The sequence below is a fragment of the Vulpes vulpes genome, chromosome 9 (genome assembly GCF_048418805.1).
Source record: "Vulpes vulpes isolate BD-2025 chromosome 9, VulVul3, whole genome shotgun sequence".
NCBI classification, from domain to species: Eukaryota; Metazoa; Chordata; class Mammalia; order Carnivora; family Canidae; genus Vulpes; species Vulpes vulpes.
The window spans coordinates 61,826,349-61,841,227 of NC_132788.1; the positions used below are offsets into that span (position 1 = coordinate 61,826,349).

Consider the following 14,879-nt stretch of genomic DNA (forward strand, 5'->3'; position numbering starts at 1 on the left):
GGTCTTTGGAGGGTAATTAAGTTGAGATGAGGTTGTGAGGATAGAGCCCTTGATACGATTAATGTCCTCCTAAAAAGAGACTAGAGCTCTCTCTCTTTCTTTCTTTGCCATATGTGGAAACAGAAAGAAGATGGCTATCTGTAAATCGGGAAGAGTCCTCACCAGAATCTGACCATGAAGCACCATGATCTCTATTCTCCAGAACTGTAAGAAAGAAATGTTTCATGTTTAAGCCACACAGTCTATGATATCTTATAATACCTACTGAGCTGACTAAGATAATATGATTGGCCGGCCTGGGACCCATATCTACTCCTGCCCAGAGAGGGGAGGAGAGCCAGTTTCTTAAAAGAAGCTGAATATTATCAGAAGAAAGAAAAAGGAAATGCTGGATAGACAAATTCCATAGATTCCTGAAGAGGTGGCTACATGATTTATTTTACTCCTTACAAGCATAAATTAACCTGTTTTGTGTAGTAATATTTTAGAGACTTTATAAAGAGTAAATTCTACAAGTAAATATGAATTCTTTACAATTTTCTACATACCCCTATTTTTTTTTTAAGATTTTATTTATTCATTCATGACAGAGAAAGAGAGAGGCAGAGACACAGGCAGAGGGAGAAGCAGGCTCCATGCAGGGAGCCTGATGCAGGACTCGATCCCGGGTCTCCAGGATCACACCCAGAGCCAAAGGTGGCACCAAACCGCTGGGCCACCGGGGCTGCCCAAAATACCCCTATTTTAAAAGAGAAATACTATGTTAATGGCAGAATGGTTTGAATGTCTCCATATCTGAAAATGAGCTATTTTTAAAAAAACGATTTTATTTATTTATTTGAGAGAGAGTGAGAGCAAGAGAGATCACAGAGGCAGAGGGAGAGGGAAAAGCAGACTCATTGCTGAGCAGAGAGCCAGATGCAGGGCTCGAGTCCAGGACCCCGAGATCATGACCCAAGCCAAAGGCACATGCTCAACTGACCAAGCCACCCAGGTGCCCCTGAAAATGGACTTTTCCCTCCATTTTCCTTAGTCTATCTCAGTTTTTTGAAACTTTAGTACCTAAAAACTACGGGATGGGGTGGTATACATGAAAACTTGCTTATAGTACTTCATGGAAAATTAAGGTTTTTTTTTTTTAAAGGGTAATTTACATCATATTTCTCCCCAACTACATTTGTTTCTAAAAATTTTAAGTAATCTTTACATGCAGCATGGAGCTTGAGCTCCCAACCTCAAGATCAAGAGTTGTGCGCTCTTCCTACTGAGCCAGCCAGGCACCATCCCCCACCCCAAACTGCATTTGTTTTAAAACCTAACCTCCTATAAAAGACAAAATCCTCTCTACTAATGTTTATGAGCATCTGTTGTGTGACCAATATCTTACATACTTTACCTCATTTAAACCATGTGAGGTTAAGGAGTTGTTTGATTTTATAGACTAGAAAAATGACGTTCAAAGAATAAACATAACATACTACTCAGAATTAGAATACAACTACCCATGGTCTGACTCCATAAATCTGTGCCTCTCTGCAAGGGCTCAGGAACTTCAGACAGTTCAATGTGAGAGTTAAATGCACTAGTAGATTTATTGATTGATTGATTGATTGCACTAGTAGCTTTAGCCAAGCTAGTCCCAGGTTTGAATCCTGGAACTCCCACTTTCTAGCTACGCAATAATAATAGCAAATAGCTTTTCAATGTTTTGCAAGTGCTTAGCAATTTATGTGCACAATATCTCATTCAACATTCCTGAAAACGCTCGAGGGAAATACTATTATCGTCATCCCCACTTTATAGATGAGGAAACTGATGCTTAGAAGCAGTTAGTAATTTGCAGAAATTAGATTTAAACCCAGATAGTGATACCAATGCATATATGTTCATAACCAAATGATAGGAATATAAAAAGGAAACAAAGGTAATTGAGAAGAATTGAGTCCATTCTTCAGAATGATCTATATGGCACAGTAATTAAGAATGTGGGCTCTGGAGCAGGCCTCCTGAGGCTAAATCCCAACTCTCCCAATTGCTAGAAGTGTGACTTTGGGCAAGTTATTCATCCTCAGTGTCCTCCTCTACAAAATGGGCATATAATAGTACTGACCTGTATTGGTTTGCTAGGGCTGGCATAACAAAATACTACAAACTGAGTGGTTCAAGACAAGTTAAAATTTTCAGTTTTGGTGGCTGAAAGTACAAGATCAAGATGTCAGAAAGTTTGGTTTCTTCTGAAGCCTCTCTCTTTGGCCACTTTCTTTCTCTGTCCTCTGCAGTCATCCTGTGGTCTCTGTGTTGTCTGTGTTCTAATTTCCTCTTATAAGCATACCAGTGATGCTGGATTACAGTCCACCCAGATGAACTCATTTTACCTTTATCACCTCTTCAAAGACTTTTTATTCTTTTTTTTATTCTTAAGTAATCTCTATACCCAATGTGGGGCTCAAGCTCTTAACCCCAAGATCAAGAGTCACAAGCTCCTCCACCAACTAACCCAGCCAGGTGCTTGCCCCTCCTTCATCACCTCTTTAATGTCTCTGTCTCCAAATACGTCACATTCTGAGGTACTAGAGGTTGGGACTTCAACATATGTATTTTTTTTCGGGGGAGGGATATGGTTTAGCTCCAAACATTATCTTACAGGGCTATCGTGAAGACTGAATGAGATAATACATGTCAAATGAAGATCAGGGGACCTAGAATGTTGTAAGAGCTTATTAAACATTCAATGTAATTGAACACTTAATTTAGGCATAAGGGTACCCAGCAAGTTACAACTCTTTCTTCACTAAGATACTGGCTGGAATTGGCCTGGGGGCTTCTCTTCTCATCCAGGTGCTCAGTCCAGCATCATCATTGCCCTATGGTCTATAATCCCCATCTCATTTCCACAAATGTTCCATTCTGGTCTGGCCGTTCCCTGGGGTCAAAGAGAAGCTCTTTCTGTAGAGCATTCTCAATCTTTCTTTCTGTAACTGCTCCAAGGTTAGTTTTTAAAACAAGGAGACATTCTGTGCCACCTACTCACAGCTCAGCAAGTGCTTTTCCGATACTGCTGCTATTTCTAATCCTTGGGCAAGCCACTTATTAAAATTTAATGACAATCCTTTACATTTATAAAGCCATTTTCAGTTTACAAAGCTCCTTTCCATCCATTATCTCTTTTAATTCTCACAACATCTGTAGGTAGAAAGTATGTTTTTCTCCATTTTACAAAGGAAGAAAATAAGGCTCTGAGGATTAGCATCATCGTCCAGTGGCAGAGATGAACCTCAAATTCTGGTCTTTTATTCCACTATGTCAGGAGTAGCCTGACAGGCATTCTTTCACAATATAAACAATCTATTATACCGGCCCTGCTCTCTTTTGGGAGATGTAGTTGAGTAATGTAGGATGATTTTGTTTGGAAATGACAAAACCCCATCTCAAACTGGCTTAAGCAAAACTTGAATGTATTGGCTCACCAAATAGAACAATCCAGAAGCAGGTCTTCAGGCATGGATGGATCCAGGTGTTCAAACCATGTCATCAGAACTCTCTCTCTCTCCATATCTTACCTTCCTATGTGTTCACTTTATTCTTAGACAAAGTCTCTCCTTAGGGTGTCAAAGATGGTTCCCATTAGCTGAAATTTACCATTCACTCAGCTCAACAAACTCAACAGAAAGACAATACCTCTCTCTTGCAAACTGCAGGATATCAATCTCAAGTAGATATCAATCTAGATATCTCAAACTAGATATCAGTTTCAACTATTTGGGTTGGCTTATGGGCCTACCCCTGAACCAGTCATTTTGTTTAGAACAATGGAGTATTCTCATTGCCCAGGCCTGATCATTTGCCCCTCTCTAGAGAAGAGGAAAATGGTGGTGGTGGGTTGAATCTCACCAAACACAGGGACTGAGTGAGGGGGAATGGAGTAAAATGTCAGAGGTGGTATGGGTGGCGGGCAGATGTCTACAGGGTGGCTTTGCTCTGCAGAGCTAGAATAGAGCAACCAACGAGGAACTAAAGGCCCAACTTTGCAAGAATCCCAGTTCTTCCCTTAAGAGAGAGTGGTAAGTGGACTTCTGTGCTTTTTTTTTCCCTGGACTGCCTGATTTGGCAGAGCAGGATAGGAAAAAAAAAGGGGGGTGATAATTCATAGCAGAGTAAGGAGAAAGGATGGAGCTTCTGGCTCCAGTAACTCATGTTCTGAACAGTATCCAAACTAGGAGCATCCACAGAAGGAAACTTTGAGGATGACCCCTTCCCTGATCCTCCTCCCAGTACCTTCTATCTCCCCATTAAGTTGTGAGCTCTAGAAGGGGAGGGGCCACATCTGTTTTACCCACCATCTCATCCCAGGGCTAGCATAATGCTGTGCCGGCACATTACAGGAGACTTTCCCTTATTTATTGCATGGATGCATAAATGAATTAGGTTGATCAGTCTAATTGGCAGGATCAATCCACCTCTTTGTTCAAGGCAGTCTCCTCTTTGGCCTCTGTTCTTCAATGGCCAAGGTGGGGGAAGGTGAGGAATGAAACTCTCTCCATAGCCCCTTGATTCCAAGATCTTCGGATTCTCAGGAAACAGCCAGATGCCCTCTGCAAGGAGCCGATGAAAGGGGAAACCAAGTTTATTGAGCACTCTGTGCTCACATGATATGACTTCACATGGGTCTGAGTTGCCCAAATTGTGGAGCCCATTTATGAGACTCATAATTTTGTTTTAAAATTTGAGATGGAGAGATGGCAGCACAGTAGGAGGAACCTAGGCTTGGCTTGTCCTTTGAACACAACTAGATAACTGTCAAATCATTCTGAAAACCCAGGAATCAACCCGAGGACTGACAGAACAAATTCCACAACTAGAGGGAAATAAGAAACCACATCAAGGAAGGGAATTTATAGGGAAATATGTACTTTATGGAATAAGTTTAAAGAACTAAGATACGTTTTGTTTTAAATCAAAATGGACATTTAGGGCAGCCCTGGTGGCGCAGCGGTTTAGCGCCGCCTGCAGCCCGGGGCGTGATCCTGGAGACCCCGGATCGAGTCCCACGTCAGGCTCTCTGTAGAGTGCCTGCTTCTCCCTCTGCCTGTGTCTCTGCCTGTCTCTCTCTCTCTCTCTCGGTCTCTTTTAAAAAAAATGGACATTTAATCTTATACAGCTAAATTACTGATTATATATTTGCTGAGCTGATTTAAGAGTTTGGGAAATTGTATCAAGAATTTTATTTATTTTTTTTTACTTCAAAGCCTTCTTAATAAAGTCATTTTGCTAAGAAATAAAATAAAATAAAATTTGGGATAGAAATAACACTGCTTATTTTTTATTTTGCCAAAATGAGGACATTAAAAAAAAAAACTATCATCAAACAAACTTAAGAAAAAATTAACTATCATCAACACTTCTTTATTTTTTTTTTAATTTTTATTTATTTATGATAGTCACAGAGAGATAGAGAGAGAGGCAGAGACACAGGCAGAGGGAGAAGCAGGCTCCATGCACCGGGAGCCCGATGTGGGATTCGATACCGGGTCTCCAGGATCGCGCCCTGGGCCAAAGGCAGGCGCCAAACCGCTGCGCCACCCAGGGATCCCAACACTTCTTTAAAAAAGGAAGTTCTACACTAAGAAAGCAGGAAGTAGACAATCTCAGGGAAAAAAGAAAAAAAGAACAGTATCCCTCCCTCTGGAAAAGACATTTGGCAACCTTACATGATTATTATTATTATTTTTTTTTCTGAAGATAGATGCAAATTTCATCAGATTGACCCCTGGGTAGGGTTCAGTGTTTGGAACCCACTGACAGAGATTGTTTTTCAAACCTGCCCTTTACCTCCACGTGCCTGTGAAGTAGGGCTTAATCTGCCCACTTTATAGATGGGGAAACAAGGGTTCAGAGAGCCTAAGTGCAAGGTCACAGAGGTAGTAAATAATTGTCAGAGTTTGTCTGGATGCCAACCCTGATCATCTTGGCAGATCCTAAGCCAAAAGTTATTCCCCTTCAGGGAAAGAAATGACCCACACGGGCTCCTTTGCCCCCAGGGTGTTCTTGGGCTTGACCTTGAGCCCGGACTTGGACGCTTTGTTCTTTAGAGCACATCTTAATGATGTGCTCGCTTCTTGCCAGGCACTCGGAAGAGTGTAGGGAGGGAAACCAGCACGTTCCCAGCCTCCTTCCCTCTTGTCCCGGATACTCACCCTGGGTCTTGAGGTCCAGGCCCAACTCCTTACGCCGGGGGCCAACGAATCCCTATCGCGGGCGTGGGATGCTAACAGTTTAGGGGGTTCCCTCTCCAAGGGGTGTTGGCAGTTTCCAAGGAGACTCTGGGAACCTTCAACGCCTCCAGGACCTAAAGGGCTGGAAGCGTAATGGTGCAACCCGAGGCACGGTTTAGGCTGTAGGGAAGGCAGTTTGGGAGGACGAGATCGGCTCGAACCCTATCAGACAATACTCGGTTCGGTCCCTCCCCCATTCCCACGGGCTCTGCGGGGGCCCACAAGCCCCTCAGCTCGGGCTGGAAGAAGGGGGTGCCCCAAGGCAGAGGGCCGACCGCGTGCGGGGCCCTGGGACCGTGCGCTGCCCTCCCGGTGGTGCGGGAGCCCGGCCGCCCCTCCCCCGCCCGCACGCCCGCCCGCACGCCCCGCCCGCACGCCCGCCCGCACGCCCCGCCCGCCCGCACGCCCGCGGCGGGAACGCGCCTCCGGAGAGCCGCGCCGGTGCCCGAGAGCGCGCGCCTCGGCGCGGGAGCGCGCCCCGGGGAGAACCCGAGCAAGATGGAGGCCGCGCCGAGGCCGCCTCCTGGGCCGCGGCAGCAGCTGCTGCGAGCGCCGAGCCGGGGCGCCTAGGCCGTGCCAGTCCCGGACCCGCGGCTCCGGACCGCGCGCAGGTTGGTCTCCCCGCACCCCGACCCCGCGGCCGCAGCCTGCGCGCGGGGCAGCCGCCCCCACCCCCACCCCCACCCCGGCCCTACACCGGCCGGGCCTCTGCCGGCGCTCGGGGGGAGCCCCTGCCCGCCGCCCGCCCCTCGAGGCCCGCGCTGCCTGCCGGCCCCGGCCCGCGTACCTCGGCCTGGAAACCGTCTCCCCTCAGCCCTGGCCCGCCAATCCGGGGCTCCCTGCAGCCCACGTCCAGCCCTGCCTTCTGGGGGACCCCCAGACCGCCACCCCGCGTTCGGACCCCGCAGTCCTAGCCTCATCCCGACTGCCCCCGCGCCCCGTCCCAGCCCCCACATCAGCTTCCCGCCCCCAGTGCCAGACCCTCCTGTCCCCTCCTGTCCCCTCATACAAGCACCAGCCCCCTCCACGGCGCCTTTCTAGACACCCAACACCAAACCTCCTTCTACCCCAATTCCCTTGCAGGCTCCCTCTGCAGCCCTCCGCTGACCCCCATACCGGTCCTCGCCTCCGTCCATCCATCTCCCACGGTCCCTTCCTACTCTCCCAGGCCCAGCCCCCAAGCCCCCCCCCCCCCCCCGTCACCTCCGTGACTACTTTGTAGCCAGCCCCCATATCCGCCTCCCATCCCCCTCGCCCAGCCCCCCAACTTTCACAGGGCTCTTCCCTTGGAGGTGCTTGCTGCCCCCGCCCCCCCGCCCCAGCACTCAGGACCCCCCCCCCGTCCCACCCTCTCGGCCCCCCCAGCGCCGCCCCAGGCCCCGCCCCCGAGAGTTCCTGGCTCAGGGCCGCCTCTCGCGTGCGTCCCCAGCTCCCGCCCGTCAGCCTCGCAGCCCGGCGGTCGGTCGGCGGGTCCCGGGCCGGCGGCCCCCGCCAGCCGCCGTCGCCGCCGCCGGCCCCGCCCCCGGGCACCATGCTGCCCTCGCAGGAGGCCTCCAAGCTCTACCACGAGCACTACATGCGGAACTCGCGGGCCATCGGCGTGCTATGGGCCATCTTCACCATCTGCTTCGCCATCATCAACGTGGTGGTCTTCATCCAGCCCTACTGGGTGGGCGACAGCGTGAGCACCCCCAAGCCTGGCTACTTCGGCCTCTTCCACTACTGTGTGGGCAGCGGGCTGGCGGGCCGCGAGCTCACCTGCCGAGGCTCGTTCACCGACTTCAGCACCATCCCGTCCGGCGCCTTCAAGGCAGCCGCCTTCTTCGTGCTGCTCTCCATGGTGCTGATCCTCGGCTGTATCACCTGCTTTGCGCTTTTCTTCTTCTGCAACACGGCCACGGTCTACAAGATCTGCGCCTGGATGCAGCTCTTGGCAGGTAGGGGAGGGGTGGGGGCGGGACCCCTAGAACAGGTGCGGAGGACGGGGCTCCTTCCTTCCAGGACCCCTTCTTGGAGGGGTCAGAGAGATTCCACTCCTCTGGCTAAAGACACACCTCCTTGGCTGACCCTCAGAAGCCACTAGGTAGGGGATTTTTGAGAGAGACACCTTGGGGCAGGAGGCAGAACCGTAGGACTGGGTCTTTGAGTTTGCGTGCTTGGATATGGGCAGACTGCATTTACTGATGGGTTGGTGTTATGTTAGAGTCTCTGAGGTTCTCTGAGAGTCTCTTCTGGCTGTCCTACAGGAAATAATTATCTGAATGAGGAGCTACTCTAGGAGTGAGCAATTTCTGTTGTATCAAAAAGAGCATGAGATGGGGGAATGCAGAGATCTGACTTTGACCTTTATCTTGCTGACATTATCAACTTGGGGGTTTCACTTCACTTCCCTGAGGCTAGGCTTCCCCATCTGTAAAACAATGAAGAGAATTCCAAGAGCGAATGAAAGAGTATCTTGTAAACTTTTAAGTTCTGTATTAAGATAAAGGAGTTTAGGAAGATATGCGTGTCTAGTAGTGTCTATCCAGTATTTGAAATGGGGGTGGTTGACAGCACTTGGCAACATGGGGGTCTTGACAGGGCAGGTCTCTACCCCCTACCCCCACCCAATGCAGGGAGGGTTCTGGTGCTATGCCTAATGGTAATAAATCCCTGAGCCCTTTGAAATGTTTAGATAGGGCAGACATCTTGCCCTAAGAACTAGAGAAGGGCCTTTTGGGAAGAAGAACTGCTGAGACAGTATTCCAGGATCCATTAGAGTCCTCACCCCCCACCCATCTTTTGATCGAAGGCAGATTTTGAGGAATCAGCAACTTGGGAATTTGCCTAATTGCAGGTAGGAAGGAGAGTTGGGCTGGGGAAAGTGAGGTCAAGATATAGCAGGAATGGGGGAGGACGGCTGGTACGGTTGGGTAAAGTTTGGAGCGCTCTAGGGATGAGAAAGAGAAGGGAAAATATGATGATCTTTGCAGTAGAGATGGTCTTTCACAATAAGCACCTCAGGGCATTCAACAAGTGTGGGCCTCTTCAAAAGATACTCCCTGCAGGAGGTGTTATATCACTTGCTGATGACTCCACTGCTTAGAACATTGGAGTCTTTGGAGTGTGGGGTGTGTTCTCTTGAACATCATCATTGAGGGGAACCTCCATCTTTTAAAGGAAGAATATGATTTTTGGAAATGACTGGAAGTCACTTAGGGCCAAGTGCAGAAAATACAATAGTGAACAAATTGAGAATTGTCACTTGGGATGAAGCCAAGGTATGAGAGCAAAATCATGAGGCTAGTTTGCGTCCCCAAGAGGACTTTTACAAATACAGGGAGGAATTCCTGCCCCATTGGAAGAATTTCCCAAACTTTCAAAAGGACTACTTTGAAGAAAGCAGTGTTAATTCAGATGAGGACATTTTAATGAGCTTGTTTCAAATCTGCCTCAGTCCATCTACTTAGATATGGGTCTTTTAGGATCTTTGAAATTGAGAAAGGAGAAATTGTAGAGTGTGGGGGTATGTCTCCGTATTTCTCAGTGGTACCCAGAAGGTGATTTTATGTGTTTCCATTTTATTTATCTTCCTCCAAAGGCAAGCTGGAAAGAATGTATACTCATCTGGAATCCTCAATTCCTCACCCTTAATTTGGAGTCTGCATATGGGTTGCTGACCTCTTGGCCTTCCAACTCTCTGTAATTTATGTGGGTTTAGTCTTAGGGATTTGATGAAGTATCCCAATAACCCTATATAATTACAGAATTTCAGAGATCATAGAGATCAGCTCCTTCAAATCCCACCTTCCCCTCCCCCCACTTTAGAGATAAGAGGCTTAGACTAGAGAGAAGGTTTTATCCAAAGTCTCATAGCCAGTAAGGGAGTACTCCTGGTCCAGTGCTCTTTCCCTTGTATTGTTTACCCACACCTGAGGGCTGAGGAGGCCAGTTAACAGAGTTGAACAGTTTATTCCATTCTGCTTAGAGATTTCTGAGTTCTCTGGGTAAGTGACCAATTCACTTTGTTTAATGAAGTGACATCAGGACAGAAGCTAGAGCACTGGACTACGAGTCATGGGACGGGGTCTTGGCCGACTCTGCCTAGGTGATTCACCCTGCAGTATTTTTTTTTAAAGATTTTATTTATTTATTTATTTATTTATTTATTCATTCATTCATTCATTCATTCATCCATTCATTCATTCATGAGAGACATACAGAGACATACATGAGACATACATGAGAGACATACAGACATACATCTGCCTAGACATAGGCAGAAGGAGAAGCAGGCTCCTCGCCCTGGGAGCCCGATGCGGGACTCATCCCCAGATCAGGATCACTCCGAGCCAAAGGCAGACGCTCAACTGCTAAGCCACCCAGGCGTCCCTACCCTGCAGTATTAAGCAATAGTTTTTAGCTTAAATCTCAGTTTTGTCATCCTTACAGTGGGAGACTAATCAGTTACATAAGTGGATTCAAAGTATCTCTTTCAGCCCTGGGTGTCTCCTAAAACAACTCTATCACCAAGATCTTTCTATTTAGAAAATAAGAAATCAGTCATTCTCAGGGGAGCTGCAGAGCAGCAAAGGGCCTTGTTTATATCAGGTAAGAATTAGAATTCTTGTTTAAGTAAACTTTTATTCAAGTATTTCAGACTCTTCTAAGTGTAGAGCCCTGGACAATTAGGAAAATTCAGAGATACTTATTCCTCTATTTATTCTTTACTTGTTCTGTGATCATCGCTGTGCTAGGTGCTACAATACTGAGATCATCCTGGTCCCCAAGGATTTAGATTTATACACTGCGATCAATCCCCACTCTCAGGAAGCTTACCATCTGGTTGAATCTCTATAATGGTCAGCATTCTTTCAATGGCAAGTGAGAGAAATCCAACTTAAAATTGCCTAAATCAATAAAAATAAAATAAAATAGGGATGGTAGGATTTTGGGCTCACATAACTTAAAAGTCAAGAGTATCTTGCTTCAGGGGTGCATGGCTGGCTCAGTCAGTAGAGCATGGGACTCTTGATCTCAGGGTTGTGAATTCAAGCCCCATGTTGGGTATAGAGATTACTTAAAAATAAAAGCTTATAAAAAGAATATCTTGGGATGTCTGGGTGGCTCAGTGTTTGAGTGTCTGCCTTTGGCTCAGGGCATGATCCCAGGGTCCTGGGATTGAGTCCCACATTGGGCTCCTTGCAGGGAGCCTGTTTCTCTCTCTGCCTATGTCTCTGCTCTGTGTCTCTCATGAATAGTTTCTTTTAAAAAGGGGGTACTTGCTTCAGGCATGGATGGATCCAAATTCTCAAATAATGCCATTAAGAATATGTCTGTCTCCATTTCTTGGTTCCCCTGTGTCAGCTCATTTTAAAGTCCACTTCTCTCTTAAAGGTGATAAAAATGCTACTAGCAGCTCTGAATTTATGTTGCTTTAGCTTGTCAATGCCTGTGGAAAAAGAACATCTGTTAGTGGTTCCAGCAAAAGATCCAGGACTGATTGTCATTGACCCAGGCTTTGGCCAAGGATTCACCTCTTAGTTAATCAATGTGACTTTGTCCAAGGCTTTAGCCACATTCCCATCCCTGGAGCACCTGGTCTGACAGTGGAAAAGGTCAAGTTCTGAAAAGAGAAATCAGGTATGACCACTGGTAAGACAGGTGCAGACAGAAGCCTTACTCTGGAGGGTGTAGACACTAATATATGCTGGGCTATAAGTGCTGGGGAAACCCAGGGCAATTGAGGAGGCGGCCCCATAGTTGGGAGGTGAGGCTTGAGTGGGAGGTGAGGATGTGGACAGATTTTAAGTGTGGGAGAGCATTGTGAATGGAGAGGAAGATCATGGGCAGAGACACAGAGGTAAGAAAGCCACATCTGGCTTAAGTGTGACATCCATATAGGGGAGCAGAAGGAGGAGAGGTGAGGAAGGAATGATGGGGCTACAAGTGTGTAAGTCTTTGAATACTGGGTTGGGAATTTGGTCTTTAATCAGCAGGCAGTTCAGAGTTACTACAACTGTTGTTATTATTCAGGAAAAATAATTAACATTTTCTGAGCCTTCTCTCTATGCTTGACCACGTGCTAAACATTGATGTGCATACTATTATTTACTCCTCACAATGATCCTATGGGGTACCTACCATTATTACTCTTTTGTAATAGAAAATTACTCTTTTTCATCTTTTACTCAGATGAAAACACTGAGCTTCAAAGAGGAGTCATTTGTCCAAGGTCATACAGACAGTAAATGGGGGAACTAGCATGGTAACTTGATCTGTCTGACTCAAAAGCCTGGGGATTTATGAAGGATTTATAGAGGAGCATTAGTGATGGGAGCAGTGGCAGGAGGTTTTTGATATAAGACTCAAATGTTAAGTAGAGAGGTAGAAAACCCAGGTTGCTCTTCATGGAGTTAGGGGCCAGCTTCTCCAGGTATCTCTGCTACCTGGTCTTGCCCTCTTAGTGAGAACACACAAGGTGTCAGCTTTGAGACTAGACATTTTCATATTCTTTACAGCATTTCATGTTCATCTTGTTAAAGTGACTTGCCCAAGGGTCACACATCTAGTGAAAAGTGAAGCTGCAATTTAACACAAGTCTAAATGGATCTAGCACCTGCTTTTTCCCCCCTTTTTAAAGATTATTTGTTTATTTATTTATTCATGAGAGACACAGAGAGAGAGAGGCAGAGACACAGGCAGAGGGAGAAGTAATCTCCATGCAGGGAGCTCGACGTGGGACTTGATCCCGGGACCCTGGGATCACACCCTGGGCTGAAGGCAGGTGCTCAACCACTGAGCCACCCAGGCATCCCTAGTACCTGCTTTTAAAACCAAACTAGAACTGGGGAGAGGAATACACAGATCACAAGGTACAACTCTTCATACTCAGTGTTTACCTGTGGGCTGGGTGAGGTTAGCCAAGGGGAGGTTGCTGGCTCGAGAAGAGACTTGGGCTGGAAGCCTGGTTGAGAATCCAGAGGGTAGTGCGGAGTAGTGGTTTAAGAGCAGAGGACTTAGGGCAGCCCCGGTAGCCCAGCGGTTTAGCGCCCTCTTCAGCCCAGGTGTGATCCTGGTGACCCAGGATCAAGTCCCACATCGGGCTCCCTGCATGGAGCCTGCTTCTCTCTCTCTCTCTGTCATGAATAAATAAATAAAATCTTAAAAAAAAAAAAAAGAGCAGAGGACTTAGAATTCTCTCTGCTCCTTCCCACCTGTGTGGCCTTGGATAAGTGGGTTTTCCTCTCTACATCTCAGTTTCTTTATTGTAAAAGGGAGATTATGATGATTATCACTAAAGATTTTATTTTTAAGTAGTCTCTACACCCCACATGGGGCTCAAACTCACAACCAACTCTGAAATCAAGAGTCACATGCTCCACTGACTGAGCCAGCCAGGAGCCTTGGGGGAGATTATTGTACTTACCTCAGAGGTGGTAGAAAGAAATCAACAAAATGATGGATGTAAAGCCCTGAGTGTGGTTCCCAGTGTACAGTAGGCATTCAGTAAATGGTCACGTCATTCCTGTGACGTAGTCTAAGTGAAGAGCAGCTTGTGAGGAACTCCTGTTGCTCAGGTGGAAGAGGTCAGGCTTGCTGGGATGATCAAAGGCCTTAAAAAGTCATATAAACTGGGCAGCCCAGGTGGCTCAGCGGTTTAGTGCTGCCTGCAGCCCAGGGTGTGATCCTGGAGAGTGGGGATCGAGTCCCGCATCGGGCTCCCTGCATGGAGCTTGCTTCTCCCTCTGTCTGTGTCTCTGCCTCTCTCTCTGTCTCTCATGAATAAATAAATAAAATCTTAAAAAAAAAAAGTCATAAACTGTCAGCTGAAAAGAGTCTTGCCAATTAGCTGGCTCAACTGCCTCATTTTAGAGGTGAAAAAAAACCTAGTCCCAGCAAGAAGAGTCAAAAGTTCATATCATAAAGTGAGGCTCTTTGACCCACAGAAGGGAGATGATTCTGACTGTGATTCCTTCAGTACTGAGTGCCTACTGTGCTTTAGGCCCTGCTTGGATGCTGGAGTCACAGCAGGGAATAGGACATGGAAGGTAGCGTGAGAGACCGAAGCTGGGGATGGTGGCAGGGGGCTGAGATCCCAAGGTGAGGCGAGTACCTTCCAGCCTTCCAGATGTGTGCTTGATCAGCAGGAGTCTCTGGGCTGGGAGCAGCAGTGTCAGCTTAAAGCATTTATCCACATTCCTCCCCATTTCTTTGGGAGTTTGTTTCAGATTTGGCTTGGGAGTTTATTTATCCAGTAACATTTCTGTATGTACATGACCTGCTGAGAACACTGGGGGGAGGGGGGACTTCTTTCTTTGCCTGCTCCATTGTCTTCCTTCCTCCCCTGACTGTCCCTTCTTTCCTTTTTTCCATCCTCCCTCCCTACACCCTTCCTTTCTCACATTGGTCCTTTACTGACAGCCTCCTCTGTGTGTAAGGCACTGTGCTGGGCTCTGGGAATCCAGAGTAAGAGTCCTCACTGCCACACAGCTCAAAGGGCAATGGGTGAGGCAGGAGAGAAAAGATCATCACTTCTCTGTGCATGACACGTGAAATGACTGAATCAAGCACAGGGTATTCTGGGGGCACAAGGGGGACATCTGACACAGTTAAGGACAGCCAGGG

The 14,879-nt window shown here is 47.2% G+C and overlaps 2 protein-coding genes across 6 annotated transcripts in view; one reads left to right on the top strand and one right to left on the bottom strand.

The window, feature by feature from the left end:
• MTMR14 (myotubularin related protein 14) overlaps positions 1 to 6,614 on the bottom strand; it is a 98,891-nt gene extending 92,277 nt beyond the window's left edge. For 2 of the 4 annotated variants that reach the window (XM_072722193.1, XM_072722191.1), the window contains exon 1: positions 6,195 to 6,613. The gene's annotated coding sequence lies outside the window, so the exon portion shown is untranslated. Of the gene's footprint in view, positions 1 to 6,194 lie in introns of all 4 variants that reach the window. The other 2 variants (XM_072722197.1, XM_072722195.1) reach the window with 2 other exon arrangements.
• Positions 6,615 to 6,712: 98 nt separating this feature from the next.
• Positions 6,713 to 14,879, top strand: part of LHFPL4 (LHFPL tetraspan subfamily member 4) — a 33,682-nt gene continuing 25,515 nt past the window's right edge. The window contains exons 1-2 of one of the 2 annotated variants that reach the window (XM_072722201.1): positions 6,713 to 6,883; positions 7,356 to 8,209. In XM_072722201.1, coding sequence (XP_072578302.1) covers positions 7,804 to 8,209 — 406 coding nt within the window. In that variant the 5' untranslated portion in view covers positions 6,713 to 6,883; positions 7,356 to 7,803. The remainder of the gene's footprint in view (positions 6,884 to 7,355; positions 8,210 to 14,879) is intronic. The other variant, XM_072722202.1, reaches the window with a different exon arrangement.